Source organism: Gorilla gorilla, chromosome 17 (genome assembly GCF_029281585.2).
Source record: "Gorilla gorilla gorilla isolate KB3781 chromosome 17, NHGRI_mGorGor1-v2.1_pri, whole genome shotgun sequence".
Lineage (NCBI taxonomy): Eukaryota > Metazoa > Chordata > Mammalia > Primates > Hominidae > Gorilla > Gorilla gorilla.
The window spans coordinates 93,211,212-93,231,948 of record NC_073241.2 but is presented as its reverse complement, the minus strand read 5'-3'; the positions used below and the strand labels follow the sequence as shown (position 1 = coordinate 93,231,948).

At 38.8% G+C, this 20,737-nt stretch overlaps 1 protein-coding gene across 1 annotated transcript; it reads right to left on the bottom strand.

Annotated features, from left to right (window-relative positions):
• Positions 1 to 3,768: 3,768 nt before the first annotated feature.
• Positions 3,769 to 20,254, bottom strand: SERPINB2 (serpin family B member 2). Its single transcript, XM_004059517.5, has 8 exons — positions 19,862 to 20,254; positions 16,019 to 16,195; positions 12,260 to 12,379; positions 10,418 to 10,546; positions 9,794 to 9,911; positions 5,766 to 5,908; positions 5,085 to 5,249; positions 3,769 to 4,756 (listed from the first exon to the last, which is right to left on the bottom strand). The coding sequence occupies exons 2-8, from the start codon at positions 16,184 to 16,186 to the stop codon at positions 4,352 to 4,354; spliced, it is 1,248 nt and encodes a 415-aa protein (XP_004059565.1). The 5' UTR covers positions 16,187 to 16,195; positions 19,862 to 20,254; the 3' UTR covers positions 3,769 to 4,351.
• Between the last annotated feature and the right edge of the window lie 483 nt (positions 20,255 to 20,737).

The following is a 20,737-nucleotide window of genomic DNA, read 5'->3' as shown; positions in this document are numbered from 1 at the left end:
GCATTTTTTTTATAAAACACAAATAGAAAGCTTCAAATTAGTGGAATAATAATGATCAATGAAATTGAAAATATTACTGAATTATTAATTTGTATTGTGTCTGTTTTGTTTTTTCTAGAAATAGGGTCTCACTCTGTCACCCAGACTGAAGTGCAGTGGTGCAATCATATTTCACAGCAGCTTCTAGCTCCTCGGCTCAAGTGATCCTCCCACCTCTGGCCTCTCAAAGTGCTGGGATTTCAGGCACAACCCATCATGCCTGGCCTTTATTGTAAGCCTGTTAAAAATGGCTCTCGGTTACTATGTGAAAGGCACCCCGGAAGATTTTCTGTTCTCATTTGGAGCATTGGTGTAGAACCCAGAGCATCACCTGAATGACTGGGATGTCTGTTTTCCCCACTAGCAGGGACAAGGGTTTTGGATCAAAATTTTAGACACCATTATTGGGTCGGATGTTAGTTCATCATTTTCTGGTTCCCTTTTATTTTTCCCAAGGAATGCTTTTTCACTCCTTATTTATTACAAAAGAAAAATAACAGGCCATTTGTTTCATTTGCCTGTGTATAGAGGAAGGCGGGGCGGGTCATGGGGAGAGGGATTGGAACAGGAAGACATCTCCAGGAGGGATTAAGACAAAGAAGGAGCCTCTCTATTTATAAACTATTTTGTATATTTTTCTCATGTAGTTCCTGTTTTTCTCTTCACAGAGGCATACTTATTTTCTGGCAAGATGGCTCAGACTTTAATATTTGAATGTTGATGTGGAACCCAGAGCAAAGTGATACTCTGGATTTCACTAGGGAATGAGATGTGTGCTAGAAAGTTCCATGATGCCTGCCCAACTTTGCACTGAGCAGATATGATTATCCAAGGATGCCTCCAGGACTGCTATTAGACAAAAGCATCATATGGAGCCTCCAGATAGAAGGACTGTTCGCCTTGACTGACAGCAGTCCACCACAGTGACTTGGGCTGCAACACCACCCAGCATGAAAACTTGCTTGTGTTGCTTGTGTTATAGTAAAGGCATCAATGTAGATTTTGTGGATTTATGCAACAAATGGTTTCATCTTCCCTAAAGTCAAAGATTAAGTTTTATTCATTTTTTCCCTCAAAACCTTCTCCAGATCTCTTCCTCACTTCTTGATTAAACCCCCTATGTATTAGGCCATTCTTGCATTGCTGTAAGGAAATGCCCAAGACTGGGTAATTTGTAAAGAAAAGAGGTTTAACTGGCTCACAGTTCTGCAGGCTGTATAGGAAGCATAGTGATGGCATCTGCTCAGCTTCTGGGGAGGCCTCGGGAAGCTTATAAACATGGCAGAAGGCAAAGGGGGGGGCAGGCATATCATATGATAGAAGCAGGAACAAGAGAGAGAGAGGGTTGGGGGAGTTGCCACACACCTTTAAGTGACCAGATCTCATGAGAACTCACTATCATGAAGGCAGCACCAAGCCATAAGGGATTAGCCTCTAGGATCAAAACACCTCCCACCAAGCCCTACTTCCAGTATTGGGGATTACAGTTCAACATGAGATTTGGTCAGGGACAAATATCCAAACTATATCACCCTACGTGTAGGTATACTGCCTACAATAGTAAAATCATAGCTGTACATTATTTTGTTGCCTGTTGGGGGACTAGGAAACAGAAAGGGGTAATCATGTACAAAGTTAATAATACAGTATTATTAGAACAATTTTGTTTGTTGTTTTTATTTATGACCCTGTGTGTATACTGCAATATGCACATATATTACTAGTAAAGACAGAGAAATAGGAACTAAATGAATAGGGAACAGGAGTGGAAGGAAGACTTTTCGCTCTAGTCTTTTTTATGATATTTGATGTTTGGGCCATGTGAATTTATTAGGTATTCAAAAAATTTGGAAACAGAGAGAGAAGCATCAGATGCATCAATATTATCTTAGTAGGAATCCAGAAGAAGAGAGTAGATCAACTGGCGCCAAGCAATTGAGTAGATAATTGCTGTCTTAGTTCAGGTTGCTACGACAGAATACCATAGATTGTGTGGCGTAAACTACAAACATGTATTTCTCATGGTTCTGGAGACTGGTAATCTGAGAGGGGTGTTTCCACATGGTCAGGTTCTAGTGAGGGCCTCTTCCTGATTCACAGATGACTGCTTTCTTGTTATATCCTCACATGACAGATAGAAAAAGATCTGGTGCCTAGAGCTCCTTATGAGGGCAGTAATTCCATCATGGATTCTGCCCTCATGACCTCATCTAACCCTAATTATCTTCCAAAGGAACCAACTCCAAGTACCATCACACTTGGGATTAAAGTTTCAACATATAAATTTTGGGAAGATATATTGAGCCCATAGTGATGGCTGAGGTTTCCCAGAACTGAAATGAGATATAAGTTTCCAGATAGAAAAATCTGCTGCTGAACAGGATAAGCTTTTTAAAATATGATTTTAAAAATATCCTTAATGTAATGAAATATCAAAAAAATCAAAAACAAAAAAATGAAAATTATAAGGGTCAAGAATTATCTTATCATCAACTTTCCTATCAACAATTTTGGGTACCAAAAAGACAATAAAATCATACCCTCAAAGTGCTGAAAAGCACTTGGAACCCAGAATTGTATATCCATACTCTAACTCAATAATGAGAGTGAAATATGGATATTTTAAGACTCATGATAATTCACAAAGTTACCACCTACCACCTTGCAGAATTATTAAAGCACATAGAGAAATGAAATTAAAAGTAAGTAGAAGAATGCAAGAAACAGCAACTCTTAATTTTCAGGAATGTCTGATTAGAAGAAATACACCATTATTCAAGCCTTAAAAAGTTAACTGAGTAATTTTCTGGGATTCGTGTTTGACCAGCTTAGAGTGAGACAGTTTTATTACTGACAAAGACAAGATAGATCATAATCACTAATATTTATCAAATATTATATATGCCAAGTATTATTTTAATTGCTTGATATATACGAACTCATTTAGTCATTGTAGCAATATGATAAAAGCAGTTTTCTGTTTAGTTTTCACTGAGAGAAAACTGAAGCACAAAGAAGCACCACGGTTGGCCTGTGGTGAAGCTACTTGTAAGTGTTACAACTGGGATTTGGAGGCAGAGAGTCTAAGTCTTGAGGCCACTTTTTTAGCTACCATGTTCTAGTGCATCAAGCATCCCTGCCTGCCATCAAAGGGAGTGTGCTGCATTTCCAGGATCCAGCCACACTTCTGCAGCCAGACTCTGTTGTTCAGGCCCCCAACCTACAATTTGCCTTATTTCTCAGGTCTTCAATTATGTTCTCCTCTGCCTCTGACTCACTCAAAAGCATTACTGCTATTAGAAACAAACACCCTTAGAAAGAGCCATCTTATGTTTCCCCTCCTGCTCTTGCACCCAACCCATCTCCCATCTTCACTGCTTGCAACTCTGAGCTCAATGACTGAGGCCTTCTTCTGTGTCTGGACCACTGGACTTGGTCATTAATCCTGGTGTCCTTAGTGTTTAGACAGTGGTTTCCCCAAAGGACTCTAACCTAGACTATTCTGAATTGCTATCTCTTTGCTGCTGTGAGAAAGCAGCTCTAACCCATTTTTCATACAACCCCATCCCACTGACCCTCAACATTGGGTCTTTTTGAATGAAGGTTGTTATGCCCTCGGCTCCTTCATCCTGTCTATTTTTTCTGAGTTCTCACAAGTGAGTCATAATGCTCACCTCCTAGGAGTCAAGGTCTGTGATCTGCAGACCTAATGAAATGACAACAAACGTATTGTTGTTTGGAAGCAGGTTTATTTATTATATACTTGCAATTGAATATAAGACACAGACATATATATGTGGTATGTATTTCTAGAAATGCACATAACATATATTTGCCTATTGTTTAATGTTTTTTCCAGATATTTATTATAGAAGGGCATGGAGGGATACCTACTTATTCTTCATTATGAGAACAATTAAAGGCATTTATTAGATAGGAAATTAACAGATCATCTGCTTCTATAACTTTATTAGCTACATTAAATAGGCAGTGAGAAATAATTTAAAAACTCACCATTGTATAAAATAATAAATAACAAAGTAAAAGTTAATGTTATAAAAATAAACTGATAGTAAGGAAAATCTAAATGGGCATGATCCCATTTTAGAAGGCCAAATGATTAATAGGGTTGTCATGTTATAATAGACAATTGTCTAATTATTTCTGTGTTTTTATTTAGTGGGTAGCAGAAGTTGTTCAGAAGAACAGAAATATGTAGAAAACATCTCTCAATTTTTGGCAATTTGAAATAGCAATTCTGAGGCACACAGCTCATCTACAAAAATCTTTTGCAGAAGCAGCACGCTTAGTTTTAGGGTGAGGAAAATCTGCCAAAAAATAAAATGCACTTGGTTATCTTATGCATAATAAGGAAAAGAAAAGGATGATCTGCCACAAACTGTGGGCCTCCATGACCAGTTCTCCCTGTCATAACACCTCCTGTGCCAGCGGCTGCTTCAGTGCCCTCCTCATTCACATCCACCATGGCTTGGTGGAACACTTCCGAAAGAAACAGGTCATTCCTCTCCGACATCCCTGAGAAATTGGCCCGTCCCTTGTTGAAGGCGTCCTCTATGCCCATGCTTCTCAGAATGGATCTGAGTTCATAATGCTCTTCTAATTTGAACTGGGGTATGTATACCTCAACATCATCTTCAGCCATTTTGTCTTTGCTGGTCCACTTGTTGAGTTTGTCATAGGTTATTTCACTTTCCAGCTGCAAAGCAAAACAAAACAAAACGAACAAAAGAAAATACAGCAAGTATTAGAAAAGAAGGAAAACAACTTTAAGTCTAGTATTAAAAATCAGTGACTTTACTATATTGTGGGTGATATAGAAAGTTAACAGATTGGTCAGATTTTTACAAGAAGGTAACGCGTATGACATAGTTAAGGCTTTGAATGAAATGTAGAGGCATGCCATATTTACTATCAACTGTTTCATATATTTCCATGAGAAATTACCACACCATTTGTAAGGAGTATATATTCATCTCACAAAAGGTAGGTATAGCCCCAGAAACTCAAATATCTGAATGTCTTACCAGCTCCAAGCCAGTGGACACATCGGCAATTTCATCTGGAAGCAATAAGAACATGCTAACATCTCCAGCATATGGGAGTTCTAGAATCTGAGCCTTTAGGTCTTCTATGTATCCAATGTTTAGCTTTTCACGCAAGTACATCATCTGTACAGGTGTGCGCTGAACCTAATATTAAAAGGTAAAATGTGGAAGTTGATTATAAGATATCAAGAGATTTACAATTAGACATAAAGGAAGATTGGTTCTACTTTAGTGTTGGATAAATGTGATTTTTTTAAATCAACAAAATAAATTATTTGTACAACCTTACAGTGGGTACTCTGATGTTATTAGCTTGTTCAACTTTATACCCATTATTTAGTAAGATGGACAACAATGGTAATGACAACCATAATTCTAAAACACTTGTTTAGTTCGTACTATGGGCCACGAACCATGCCATGTCTCAATATTTACAGCCCTTTGAAATAAGTGGTAGAGCCAACGTTGGAGTCTGGGCATGTATAATTAAGAAGCCACGGTCTTCCCCTCTACCTATACTGTTTCTAGAGTCAATCAACTGTCCAACATGCATAACTTCTAACTAGCAAGTCTCTAATGAGCGGTCTCTAATTTTTCTGTCTATATCTTGTCAAAAGCCCTAAAATATATGCTAGGAAGATGTATTTTGTTGTCTCATACCGAGTTTACACGGAAAGGATAAAGCCCATTTAGTTTCTTCTCAAACGGAGTTTTCCACTTTCCTTTGAAGTAGACAGCATTCACCAGGACCATCCTGGTATCCCCATCTACAGAACCTTCAGGTAACAAGTTTGGGATTTTGCCTACAGAAAACATAACATATATTTAGGTTTCATAATCAAGAACTGTGAAATTACTTACTGAATCTTCTGAGTAGCCATCAAACTAAATTCTTCAAATTGCAGAGATGTTAATCTTCAAGCTAAAGTTTTTTAGATTTATTTAAAGCAAAATTAAAATTGAAACAAATTTCCCAAAAGCTTGCAAAATCCAAGAAAAAATGAAGAAATAATGCATTTAAAATTTAGACCTCCTATCAAGTTTGGAATGGAGATTTTCACTTCCTTTTATATTCTTTTCTCAAAGCTTGGCAGTTGAAAGTTATTCAAATTAGAAGGAAGTGAAAGAGAGGCTCTTAGGGAATATAATAGTGCCTTTCCAAAATATATCATGTACTGCTAGATCTGGTCTAGATAGTCTGAGGATCTGACTTACTCATTTATTCAAAAACATTTTTTAAAAAATATACTAGACCTAAATTAAGAGTAGTGCAGATACAAGAGATGAGAAAGGAAGAATTATCCTGGATGAGCCTAGAACACTGTGGGAGACATTCAAAATCAGTCGTGAAACCCAGTGTGATAACTTCTGCAATTGAGCTAAATAATATATTGAGTACTATGATCATACAGAGAAGGGAGTGAAGGAGTAAGCCCGAGAAGATTGACAGAAACAATGACAACTGAGTGTGGTCATTTAAAAAAATGAAATTGGTTTAAGAAGCAGTTTGTTTATAGTTAGTACTTGCTCTGCAGTATTCCAAGCATCAAAATATATTATTTTGATACTCTATTAGGTGGGTTTTATTAGTGTCATTTTATGCAAAAGGACACCACTAGGTTAGCAGTCTTCCCAACGTTACAATGCTGGTAAGCTTGTAAAAATTCTGCCTCCACATTCAAAACTACTGACAAATACAAGACTCTTAACAAATTAATAGGTCAATGTGATAGGAGGTGGGACCTGACTCTGGAGGCAGGGTTTAGACACCAGGCCAAATTGAGGGCTAGCTAAAACGGGGACCAGGGACAGGGTAGAAGCAGTGTACCATGTCAGTTACCATTGTGATGGCAACACCTTGGAGTTACCACCTCTTTCTGTGGCAATGACCTGATGACCCAAAAGTTATTCCCCATTCCCTAGAAATTTCTGCGTAAACTGCCCCTTAATCTACATGTAATTAAAAGTAGGTATAAATATGACCCCAAAACTGCCCTGAGCTGTGCCTCTCAGCACAGTGTCTGGGGTAGCCCTGCTCTGCAGGAGGAATCATGGAGCTGTAATACTGCCACTTCAATAAAGCTGTTTTCTTCTACCCTACCTCCAGCTCACCCTTCAATACTTTCCTGGGTGAAGCCAAGAACCCTTCAAGGCTAAGCCCCACTTTGGAGCTTGCCTGCCTTGCATCAGTTTCATCTTCAATGTATTCATTTAATATATACATTCAATATATTTCCCAAGCTATTAAAATTTTTGGTTAGTATTGGGGTATAGTAATGTTGTGATGTATATGATAAAACTAGTATTTGATCATAACATGATGAAACAGACAATTCTCTCCAATTCTTACAAAAGCTGGTAAAACAATCTGCCAAAATAGCTGCTTGGCATTTTGGCAAAATAACTGATTGACTTACAGCCATTTAGCACAATGTCTAAAGAGAAAAACAATTCATGCCATTCTTTAAAGAAGGCAAAACTTCCATGTGTCTCTTTAATTTTGCTCTCCATTTTTACTTGAACTTTTGATTTAAATCATCTTTCTCTGCTTCCTTTGTGTCAGTGGTCTGTCAATATTTTAGAACAGTATTTCACAAATCCACAATGAAAATGAAGAACTAAAAGGAAATCAATTATTTTCAGATAAACAAATAAATACATATTTTTTGAAATCCCATAGAACTTAGTTTATGTGCATTTTCCATTGTGGTAACTAATAAAGCAAGACACCAAACTATTTCTTGAAACAATGTCTTAAACATAAAAGTTAAATGAAAATCCTTAAAAAAATAAGTTATAAAATGTTTAAACATCCGATTGAGGAATTCTGGAGTTAGACTAAGGATCAGAAGAAGAAGCAACCCTGGCTTTACCGCTACCAGTGGGATCTTAGGGGAGCTGGCTAATTCCCTGGGAACATGGTGCTCCAACCACAAATTGGTAAGATGGATAGGAGCTCTCTTAGGACATTTTCAATCCTAACAGATCATAAATGAATGAAATACTTACACAATTCTGAATTCATAATCATCTCTATTTCTTAGAAATACATTTATATGTTATTATTCAGCAATTGTTTACTTAAGGCCTACAACTCTACCTGGAAATTCAGAAGAATGAAGGATTTTCACTGTCAGCAAAAAACTGTGCAAATTTTTGTGGGGGCATAGGATAAGTGCGACATACTGGCCCTACCCAAAAATAATTAGAGCCTGAGAGGAAAAGCAAAGCAAACTAACAAAAATCAGTTCCATAATTGTTTAAGGCCATATATGACTAACACTAATATGACTTGTGAAGCTGAAAAAGCAGATGAGGAGATGAGAAGAAGAAAAGATCAGGAAGTAATTGGGAGTCACTTCCAGGAAAGAGTAAGACTTTGGCTGCAATTTAAACTGCAACTTAAATCCTGTAGTTGAGGCATCCTCAGAAACAAAGTCTAGAGGCAGCAATGAGTGTTTAAGGAGCTCCAAGGGCCAGTGGTAGCCAAGCACAGTCAACTGGATTACTGAGAACTCAGAAGTCAAGGTAAAGAATGAGACCTTCTCCTGAGGACAGTAGGAGGTCACTGACAGTTTTTAGTGTGGGAATAGCATAATAAGTGTATTGCATCACCTCTTTAATTTCACCTCCTTCCCTTGGCCCTCCACACTGCAGTCAGACCAGACTCTATTCTTCTCCTTAGGGTTACCTCTGGACCTTTGCATATTCTGTGCACTCTGTCTGGAAATCTGCCCCCAGGCACACACCCTCCACCTGGCCAGCTCCAGCCTGTCTTCCCAATTACAATTTAATCATTTTTAAATCCAGTCAGATGCCTTTCCTGTGTACTCCCACATAGCGCCTGTACTTCTCAATGAAAGCACTGACTACTACTCTATAGCAATTGCCAACATGACTGAATCCCTCCTCTATAGGCTCTATGGTGGCAGGATTTACCATTTTTATCTTTATCTCCACATATAGTTTCTGGAATATGGTGTGTGGTGGATAAATATTTGTTGACTAAGTGAATGAACTTAATTGAACTTAATGAATGAATGAATTTAATGATAAATGACTTAATAAACTAAATTACAATGAATAAATGATTCAATTAAATAATTTATTCATTGTAAAATATACAAAGGGAGGCAGGAGCCTGTGAAACAATTAAAAGCATGAGTTAAAATGGTAGACGCGACTTAGATAATCAAGGAGGGATGAAGCAGAGACCAAAAAAACTTGACGATGGATTGGCTTTGAATGGTGAAAGAGAAGAAAGAGTGAAAATAATTTTATGATTCTTCCCTCCTCCACTGCCCGTATTCTTTATAGCTCACACCATTTACTAAGCTCAGGGTCAAGCCTTGTTTTCTTTTTGTCCACAGTGGGCATAGACTCACAATTATTTCAATGCTGATATTTCCTGTTTTGAAAGCTTCTGCCTCCTTTCATATTCTATCCTCAAGCAATATCCAAAATCAAATATTTAAGTACTAAACATATGTCTTCTATTAGTAGGCCTCAATTATTTCTTCTCAGTTAAAACTCCACTGAGCTAATCAGGAATAAATTTGCATCCACCAAAGTAACTGAAGTTGGACAAATTGTAAAGGGGTGAGGGCTAACTAAGTTCATGGATGGAAAAAGATAGATCAGAGTTTTCTAACTGGAAAGAAGTAAATACAATATTTTCTTGGATTTACCTTTGGTTTGAGTCTTGACCCAGGAATTAATCTTTTTTCTAGCTTCTTCTGCACATTCTAGGAAGTCTACTGCCTGGGGTTCTGAGGAGTAATATTTCTGACAGAGTCGAATATATTCCTTTAAAGCAAGAAAATGACAAAGGTTACATAAAATACATACCAAACAAGCCATGGCATAATTGTGAATTATGGTCTTCCCACTGAAATTAGGAGACCTGGGGTAGGGTGGGAGTGGAGGTTGGCTATGGAAGGCAGGTGCTGAAGGGGGAAAGAGTGCAGACACTTTGTCCATGCTCACGCCCCAACTCTATCCACCCTCTTGCACTCCTTGCATTATAGAGACAGAATAAAAGGAAAGAGGTTTGACTTGGGGGATAGTGTCTCTGGAAAACAGTTGCATTTGTTTTCCTGATTTATGACTCTGAGATTGGGACATTTGCAATGGGAAGAGGAGGAAGCCCCAGAGGGTACAGGAAGGGCAGCTGTTATGCAAGGCCAGCCCTAGGGAGCTGGTGTGGAATTCCAACTCTGCTTTTGTGAACTGTAGAATTGTAGAGAATTGCTTTGAAAGTGACTTCATTACTTGTTTGGGATCCAGCCATTTCAATTACAGGTTTCACTTACTTCCCGGAAGCTCGCAGACTTCTCACCAAACAGCTTATTGACACTTTCCAGTAAATAATCCCCTGTGGATGCATTGATTGCAGAGCTGAGAGAGCGGAAGGATGAATGGATTTTATCTGCAGCTTGTGCCTTGAACAGAAAGAAGGAATTCTCTCTATATAACACAGGACTACTAAACAAGATAGTTCTTAAGCCATGGTAATAGTTTTTGAATACAATCATGAAATGCTTTATTAATACATACTTTATTTTTGGTACATTAGAGGAATCTTTGAGAAAATCATTTCGATAAGGATGTGGTACATTAAAACTAATAAGGTGAATTTTAATTTCTTTCCAATTTTGCTGTGTCTATGGATTGGATTTAACCAGGTGACCAACAGCCTAGAAGAAAGGCCCCTTCTCAGTTTCCTAAACTTCAAAGTCTCTAAGGACTTTTTGTTATATTTATAAGATGGATAAGTTCTGGGGATCTAATGTACAGTATAATGACTATAGTTAATAAGATTGTGTTCATTAATAGTTATAGTTAATAAAACTGTTTACTTGAAATTTGTGAAGAATATATTTTTTAAGTGTCCTCACTATACATACACACATACATACAAATGGTAGGTAATTGTAGTGATGGATGTGTTCATTAATTTGACTGTAATCATTTCACAATGTATAGGTATAGCAAGTCATCACACTGTACATCTTGAACATGTACAATTTTTATTTGTCCATTATACCTCAGTAAAGCTGGCAGGGAGGAAATGTTGCCTTAGTAATGATCTTACAAAGTTCATATAGCTTCTCTAGATACCTATTTTATGGGGCAAACTATGCAGTGGAAAACATGGGTTTTAGAAAACCACAAAAGTGAATCGTTATTTCAGTTCTCAAACTGAAGTTTGTAAGCACCATGTCAGACACAGGGCTTGGTCACAGCAGCAGCCTGTCCTAGGGCAGGGGACAGAGCCCTCCTGATGGACTGCCAGGTACCGCAGAACACCCGGCGGAATCTCCACATGATCAGGGTCCTGTCCACCTCCTCTAGCCCATAATTCCCTGGGCACTGGGTAGAAGGAGCGTCAGAGTGCCCAGGAAGAGAGCTTTGGGAGATATCTCTTCATAGTCTACCTCATAAGCATGACTGTGGAAGTTGGTTGCCAACAGGAGCAGTCTATATTCAGTTTTTATAATTTAACTGGATAGCTGACATTTAAGGAAATGGAGTATTGAGGAAAGGTATTACTCTCCGAGATAGCTGATTGATTAATAGATAAGATAGACAGATGACAGAGAAGATAGATGATAAATAGATGATACATAAAATAGATATATAGATAGATAGGATTGATAGATGTATGATAGGTAAGATAGATGAGAGAGATCAATGAGATAGATGATAGATTAGATAGACAGAAGGAAAGATACCTGATGTTCAGTGATTTCTCATGCAATCATTGGGCCCAGCCTTCTGCCATTTCTCAATCAGTTGTCAGTCCCTACCCTCTCTCCTCTGGAAATCCTTATCCATACACATGTATTCTAGGAGTCTCTACTGTGGATTTATAACAAATTACACATACCTCACCAATGACAGAGAGGCATGAGAGAATTTAGAAGTAAATAGGCTTGGCCTAAAACTCATGAAATCTGGATTCTGTCCTGGCTCGTCTCTCATTATGGGTATCACCTTAGGACATGTTTTTCTTAATGACTCTGAGTCTTAGTTTTCTTTCTGTGAATGGGAGAGGGTATATTCACTTCCTTCCCAGTCTAACACTGTGGCTTTAAGACAGCAAGATTGCAAAAATAAACCACAAAAGAAATTTGGACCAGTAAGTCAGATACCTGCAAAATCGCATCAGGATAAGTACCCTTCTGGATCTGCTGCATGAACCCACAGCTGGTAAAGTTCTCTGGAGTCATGGGGGTAACTGCATTGGCTCCCACTTCATTAAACTGAAGCACCTGCAATCAGAATTAGAGAAAATGGTTACACTTGCCCACGGATTTACTGAACTTTTAAAACAGATGGCTATCAGGTGGCTCTAAAATGGTCCTAGATCTTTTTCCTGCCCTTATACATGGGGAACAACCATAGATACTCAATACTCTTTCTGTGTAATATAAAAGTATCAGCCAACCTAAATTTCCCTTATAGAAAACAGCATGAGGTGTTTTAGATTAATTTATATCCTGGCCATTTTGGAAAACAAATTGTTATTATGAAATGATTTTAAACCTCTTCCCCAAATTATCTTAATTATATCCAACCAATAAATGGCCTTGAAAAAAAAGTGCCAGCATTTTAAAGAAAGTCACAAGATTAACTCAGAACCTTGTGTGTTTCTCTCTTTTCAGTGGCCTTATACACAAAATACTTTCAATCTGTCAAAAACTACAAGCCAGAGTCAGCTAAGGCATAAAACAGGTCATGTAATATTAACGGGGTTCACCTAAAATATTTACGCATACCATATTCATACACAGAGAAATTAATGTCCATGTGAGGGGCAAGTTGGTCTGATGACACTGTGAATCTCTTCATATAGTAAGTAGACAGTTTTGGCTGACACGGGGAAGCTGGCAACAAGGACTGTCCCCTCTGAAGCTTCCTCAGATCCCCTTCCCACAACACTGCTGCCTGCCCGCCTTGGTCTGCCAGTCTTAATACCTGCAAGCTGGCCCTGCCTCCCAGCCACCCACCCCATCCCACCTCCTTGGGAACCCTTGGTCCTGCAGCACCTCCCTATGGGGTCCCTGAGGAGAAGCTGATCTGGTAAGTGGCTTGATGGTTGGGGTTCTGCTAATGAAGTTAATTAAGGCAGCCTTGTCCAGCAAGTTGGTGAATTTCTGGGCTAGAAGGAGAGGTGTTAGGGTTTGTGAGGTCTTTTTCTGCTCTTTGAGTCATACATCGTAAGTCCTGCCTAGTACTCTCTGAAAAGAAGTGGTGCAACTCCACCCTCACGTAAAAGAAGAAGATTTCCTACAACAGCTTGGCTGGTTTTCCTCTCTTCCAAGGAAATTGACCCTTAAATCAGGGTTCTTTGGGCTAGCACTAAAGCCTTCCTGAATCAGTGTTAAAGTCACTCAGGGAGATGTCCCTGCAAAAGTGGGACTGTGAGCTGCCCCTAGTCCATACAAAGGCCACAGAGAAAATAGTGAGGCAGTTTGGCCTGGATGGGTTTGTTGCCTCACTATAAGGAAAAGAGCTTGTACCCTAATTCCCACAGACCTATGCCGTCCAGGAGCTTATATCTTTTATGTATTCTTTTCTTTCACTACAAATGTACCACTTGTAACAGCTACAGCAATTCTCAACTGTGTGGCCTCTTCTTGCCCCGATTCCCTCATCTGTAAAATGAGTACGGTAATCATCGTACCTACCTCATAATATTTTGTCTTATGTGAGTAAATTTATAAGAAGTTCTTAGAAAGATGCCTGGCTAAGGCACTAATAAGTACGGTGTTATTACAGCGACTGCTACTAAGTGCCTTACATAGTACCTCTAATCTTCACAACTTTCTTGCATGCTACACATTTTTATTCCCATTTTGTAGATGAGAAAACTGAGATGCAAATGGTTTCAATGTCCTCACACACACGTAGTAAGGAACAAAGCCATGACTCAAACACAGATACGTCTGTCCCCAAAGTCTGTGCTTCTTTCTCCAAGCCAATAAATGTATTTTTCTTTTTATTTGGGAAGCAATCATATTAACATTTGAATTTCAAAATCTACACATGCAACAGAGTTGTCAAAAGATGATATATATAGAGTCTCAAAAAAAAAAAAATAGAATCCTCGCATAGTCCCAAAGGCTTAAAGCACTTCTTAGACACAGAAAAGCTGTCTTGTGTCCAGAGCAATCAGTTTATTTTCCTCTAGTACCAAAATCAAGATTTTTACTTTAACAACCCAGAGCACTTCATTTAGCATTTGCTCCCAAAATATATTGCTACTGATTCCTTTCCATTTAAAAAGCAAAAAAACCTAGGCCGGGTGCACTGGCTCATGCCTATAATCCCAGCACTTTGGGAGGCCGAGGCAGGTGGATCACAAGGTCAGGAGTTTGAGACCAGCCTAGCCAAAATGGTGAAACCCCATCTCTACTAATACAAAAATTAGATGGGCATCGTGGCAGGCGCCTGTAATCCCAGCTACTCGGAAGGCTGAGGCAGGAGAAGGGCTTGAACCCGGGAGTTGGAGGTTGTAGTGAGCCAAGATCGCGCCACTGCACTCCAGCCTGGGTGATAGGGCGAGACTCCATCTCAAAAAAAAGAAAGGAAAAAAGAAAAAACCTAAGACCTGATGTTTCTAAAGTTTTTGTGCCAATTTACTGTCTTTATTCTTTCAAGGCAAAAAATAAAAAATAATGGGGAAAGAATATTGCAAAAGACTACTTGTGTCAGGGAGTTGAGCAATTGAGTTTTGTTGTAAGTCTCAATGTTTCAACTGTCACAAACACAGAGATTGATTCACCCATCCCTTGTCTTCCTGCAGCAATATTGGCCAATGCTCTCTCTGTGAAACTTCAAACTTCAAATGAGGCCCACCTTACATGGGTCACCATATGCATGGAAAGAATGTATTTACACTCAGGTACATTCTCGTGGGAAACTGGAAACCAGCCGGCGGCATCTTGGTGTGACTGCATGCACAATGCATGCTTGTCCTTAAAGCATTTAATGTTAATGTTTGTGTGTGTGAATGCAAAGGAATTTTAATGATATCATGGCCACATCGAGGTCACTAACCTTGGAAGTAGCATGATCACAAGAATTTTGTATGTGCTGAGTGACTATTACAGTAACGATTGCAGTGTATAATTGAAGTAGTCCAGCATAATTTCAAGGACCCAGACTCCGTGGAAAGAGTTTCCTGACTGAGTCCGCGTCCATTCACCAAGGAAGGCAGGCAGTGGCCTTGCAGAAATCCCTCACAATGATGTTGTGCATCCCATCCACCTTGGTTTTCAGGGCTGGCCATAATAATGCCAGGTCTCATTCTGCTACCGTGACCTCACAGGCATGATCTTCTGCAGCTACAACACTATCCGTGCATCCTGTGGGTATAGTGAGCACCACCCTGGTATGTTTTTTTTTTCCCTTTGTGATACTCTCTGAACATTATTAGAAGGAATTCTTCATAGGAATAGGGAACAAACACCACAGTGGCACAGTAATGGGAAGGAGCCCAGGCTAGGAGTTAGGAGACAGTGGGGGCTTCTCTGACACCACCAGGGCTCTCATCTGTAAAATGATATCTGTCTTAAAACTGAATGAGATAATGGGTACAAAACACTAACTTTGAAAAATAAGAATATTATATTATTAAAATATAAGATGTGGTCACTCATAACTTTCCAGCCTTGCAGGCTATTCAACTCCCATATGCCTTCAACAGCTACAGTTGAGGGATTCGGGGGCTCGGCTGTCTTATAGATTTGAATCTAAGGAATTTGTGTTGTAAGGATCAGTGCTTCATTACCTGTGATGATTGCTGACCTCCTGAGTTAAAATGTCTTTAGCATAAAACAAGAGCAGTTCTCCAATTCCATTCAGGAACCACTCGGCCCAAATGTGGAGCTTCAGCTCAAACTCACCTTGGCCATCTGGTCTTCGGTGCTGCCCCTGGAGCCCATGTAGACCATGGCCATGGTGGACGAGATGCTCCATGGGGAGAGGAAGAGGTTCTGGGTGGGGCTTGCTTTTGCCAGATGCTTGAATAAATTGAGGGCAAAGAGTGTGTTTGCCACACAAAGATCCTCCATTGTTTCAATCTAGAAGCAAAGAGAGGAAGAAAAAAACAGCTCTGAAACATAAGGTAACATTTTGGGTGAGGTCAGCACAGTAGGACAGGCTGCATTCTGTGTAGGGACAGATTCCCTGTCTGTTCTTCCTCATGGAACAACATGAGGCAGGTCAGGGACAGCTTCATGGACATACCACCTGTGCAGCCGTAAAAAGCCCCTTGTTTAGCCAAATGCCCTCCTATCGCCATCTTGAAATTCTTGATAATTTTAAACAAAAGGCCCACATTTTCATCGTGCACCAGACCCTGTAAATTACATAGCCAGTCCTGAGATACATGAAGTGTTTTGTATGATGAGCAGTGACAATTTGTGGCATTCCATAGAATAACAGTGACAATATATAGGGACAGGAGTAGGAATTGAAGCCAGATAGGCAGACCCTAGGATCATGCTCTCAACTTCTATGCTGCCCCCACAAGCACAACGCACACATCCACACCACACACACTGCCACACAGGAAGATATACACATATTGAAATAGATGCCACCTGCATACATACCTTGTTGCATCTGGTAAGACGGTCAATCTTCTTTCTACTTTCCTGCTTCTAAAGTGACTTTGACTCATTGTTTGAAGGTTTGGACTTTCACCCAGCCCTTATCCCAGAACCCCTTCCCTATATGCACCACACATACCACAGCCTTACTAAAAAAGACTTCCTATACTGGGGAGTTCATTACTGGGAGGACTAGAAGACCCCCTTCTTCTGCCACCCCACCAGGTAGAAAGTCAATGCCAGGCAAGATTGCAGGGATAATCCTTAATCCCAGGCCTATGAAACTCATGTATACACCAAGGTATGAACCATCTGAGAACTTCCCTGACCTCAGGCTCTGCAGGCAACTGAATGCATGCTCACACCCAAGGTGTGTGTGTTTTTTGGTCCTGACCAATGACTGTCTTTCCAGCTGTATGTTTTGCTTTCATCATAGCTTGCAACATACCCGATAATTATCAAAATACATAAATATACCAAACAATGCTGATACTGATCATCCCTCAGGAAACCTTATGACAGTGCCTTCCCAGAACTGGGGAGGGGCTGGAAGTACCCAGGAGGAAGCATGTCCTCTGGCTCTGGTCTTGGCTGTGTACACCTGTGGTCTCACACAGCATTGCTCTCCAACAAGGACCATTGGTCGCTTCTTTCTTGTGTGAACCCTTGATTCATGAACTCTTTTTTTTTTAAGAAAGTGATTGAAATTTATTTGTATTAAAATGTCGCATTTGGAATACAACCAGACTATTTTATCAAGACAAAAATAGTAAATTAAATAAAACATATCCCTAAAACTCTCTCACCTCCTCTCCTCGTTTAATCTTTGCAGAATCTGTATGAGGTAGAGGTGATTCTCCCTATTTTATAGATTATATCCTGATGCCCAGAAACATTAAGTAACTTGTATAAGGTCACACAGCTGGCAGGTAGTGGAGCAGGGATTCAAGCCCAGGTCTGTCTAAGGAAGCCCACTCTTTCCAATGTTCCACATTGCTTCACACGGTGATGCATAGCTTCACTATGAAGTGTAAGAGCTTAAGCAAGTTGTAGTGCAAGAAATGCTAGAAAGAGGAAGTCAAAAGAAAAAAAGTAGTAAACCTGTAATTCTACTAGAAGGCTTATTAGGAAGTAAAAAAAAAAAAAAGTCACTTTTTTTTTTTCTCTTGCTTCATCATGGATACTAGATTACATTGGATGGCTCAAAAATTTGTTCCTCTTCCTCTTAAAATTCTCTTCATAATTAAATAGATTTATTGTACAGATTTTTAAAATTAATTATCTCAATATCTTTTGGAAACAAACTGAGTATTAATAACACAAATAAAATATTTCTCGATCCCCATGTGAGAAATGTAAATAAGAGATCAGAGCCACAAACGTAAATTTAGACTTCTCCCATACCTAAATACATGATTCTTTGTAACAATTCATACCGGATTCTTTGTAACAATCTACATAGTAACTTTGATAGTAAAAATATTTAACTCTAAAGACAAACTATCAGAAAGTTCTGTTAATACTAAGTTAGAATTTAAGGTAACTTGATAAAGAAAAAAATTAATAAGAACAGAAGCAAATTTTCCTGGATGCATTTACTTCTTTCAAAAAAAAGTTTCAATTATATTTTTAAATAAGGTGTAATTAATTACATTTAATGTAAAAATAATATTTGATGTCTATATGGCAGTTACCAAATTCCTTCAGCTCCCTTTTCAATTTGCATAATTACCTGTCCAGTAAGGCTTAGTAATTTCTGTAATATGAATGAAAATATGAAAATAGAGATTGCACAGCTGGTCCATTTCAGAAGCCTAGACTGGATCACAGACTTCTGATTCCAAGTCTAATGCTTTCCTACAAACTTTTCAAATAAGGTCTGAGAGTTTCATAATTTTAGAAATCTATGAAGGCACCCATATGCAGTGTTTCCTGACTCTCAGATAAGGCCATACTTTATGTTTGAATGAAAATCTTTCAAAACAAGGCAAAATTGAAGTCATGGGGTATTGTGAAATACCACAGCCTCCTGGAACAGGTATACCTGTTGTAAATTTTTTAACATTATAGTAATTTATATGATCTCATTAACTTCCAAATAGTATGCTCTTAATTAAGGTTTAATAGTATTACTGGGATGAATTAATGGGAGTAATATGCAGGGTTGGGCTTCCTGGTGGTGCTTGTGTTGGTTCCTGCAACACAAGTTGACAAATGCACCACTGAAACTTGGCACAGGGAAGGAAGAATTTGGGAGGAGTCACCAGGCACACGGCCATTGTCTCTTACCCTATTGGCCCTGGATGTTAGATTGCAGTTTGCTGTAGCATTTAAAACAAATTTTGTTTACAATTAGACAGTGGAAATATTTTGAAATTGACCACAAAAATTAATGAGAACTAACAGAAAACAACAGTTTCAAGGGAATATCTCATCAAATACTGCTACATCTCCCCCAACAGAATTAAAAGCAATTTCTCCTAGTTGATGGCTTTCATAATGAATAAGTATCTTTTTATGGGATATTAAGTTATTTACTGAACCATACTTCAGTCAACCCTGCAACTACTTTGGCTGATTATTCTCTTTCACTAAATTGACCCATTATTGAACTAAACTCAATAAACATATTGTTGTGCTAGATTGACCCAGCCCAAATTGCTACTTAATTTTTGCAGTTCCTGCTTTTTCATTTAAGGTGCAAATGAAGGCTTCTTTTCCTATTATTTATATACAATGTAGAGATTACATTCAATTGCTTAAATGAAAATATTTTAATGTATCTAGTTGTTTCCATCAAATTTAGTGTCAAAACAGTAGCTAGTAGAGAACATATATAATCTAACCTGTTCAATAAAATTGGCATCACAATCTGAATGTACATTTTGTTTTGGTTAATGCTACAAAGGTATTTGTTGGCTTCTGAGATTCAAAATTAAACCTTATAAATTTAATTCAAATCTTGAAATAAAATATTTTCAATTCAACAACTAAACAAGAAAACACCACTTAAATTTTACTCGCCCTCTACAAACACCCCACATCCAAATTTTCAATCTATTAATACCAGCATGAGGGAAGAGAAAACATGAAACCCTATTTCCCATAGAGATGGCATGGAAATCATTGAAATACCTGGTTGTTCTCTGGTTATTCTCTGAGTTGCTGTCTGACCGGCAATGCTCCTCTGAGAGTTGTTACAGTTCAGACATGGTAATGACTGGTTTTATACAGCTTTGCCCCTCCCACACGGCATTTATTTTCTCCTTCTGTCTTTTGATCTGTGTCCTTTGAGTGATTCAACATTTTACTCAGGAAGGCATCATTAGAATAGAAATACTTGTTTGTAAAGGCATGGTTTAAGAAATTTTGGGGGAGGATGAGGTCACTCTGAAACTTAAGAATTTGTCAATATCTACACATGCCTGTGAAAATTAGCTAAAATCTGTCAGCCCCAGTTTCAAGATTTCCCCCACTATACTTGTGCTCAAGGATAGTATCAAATTCTACAATACTTCTTCTAGCTTTGGACAACCATGGCCTGTGGGCTTCTTCCAATATATAAATATCATGAGATTTACTCTCCCTTTTGAGCCTAGGGAGACCCAAGCGATGCTTAGGGCATGGGAGGGAAGAAAAAATCCATTTTCTGTCTTAGAAATTATCTATTTTGAACTGTCTTACATTGTCTCAAGCTGTAATTTTCGAAATAACTCGGATTCTACCCTAATATCCTGACACAAGAAGAATTTTTCATCTTCTCTTGATTATAAAATAGATCTTATGGCCGGGTGCGGTGGCTCATGCCTGTAATCCCAGCACTTTGGGAGGCCGAGGCAGGAGGATCACTTGAGGTCAGGAGTTTGAGACCAGCCCGGCCAGCATGGTGAAACCCTGTCACTACTAAAAATACAAAAATTAGCTGCGCGTGGTGGCGCACATCTCCACTTCCAGCTACTTGAGAGGCTGAGGCAGAAGAATCACTTGAACCTGGGAGGTGGAGGTCGCATT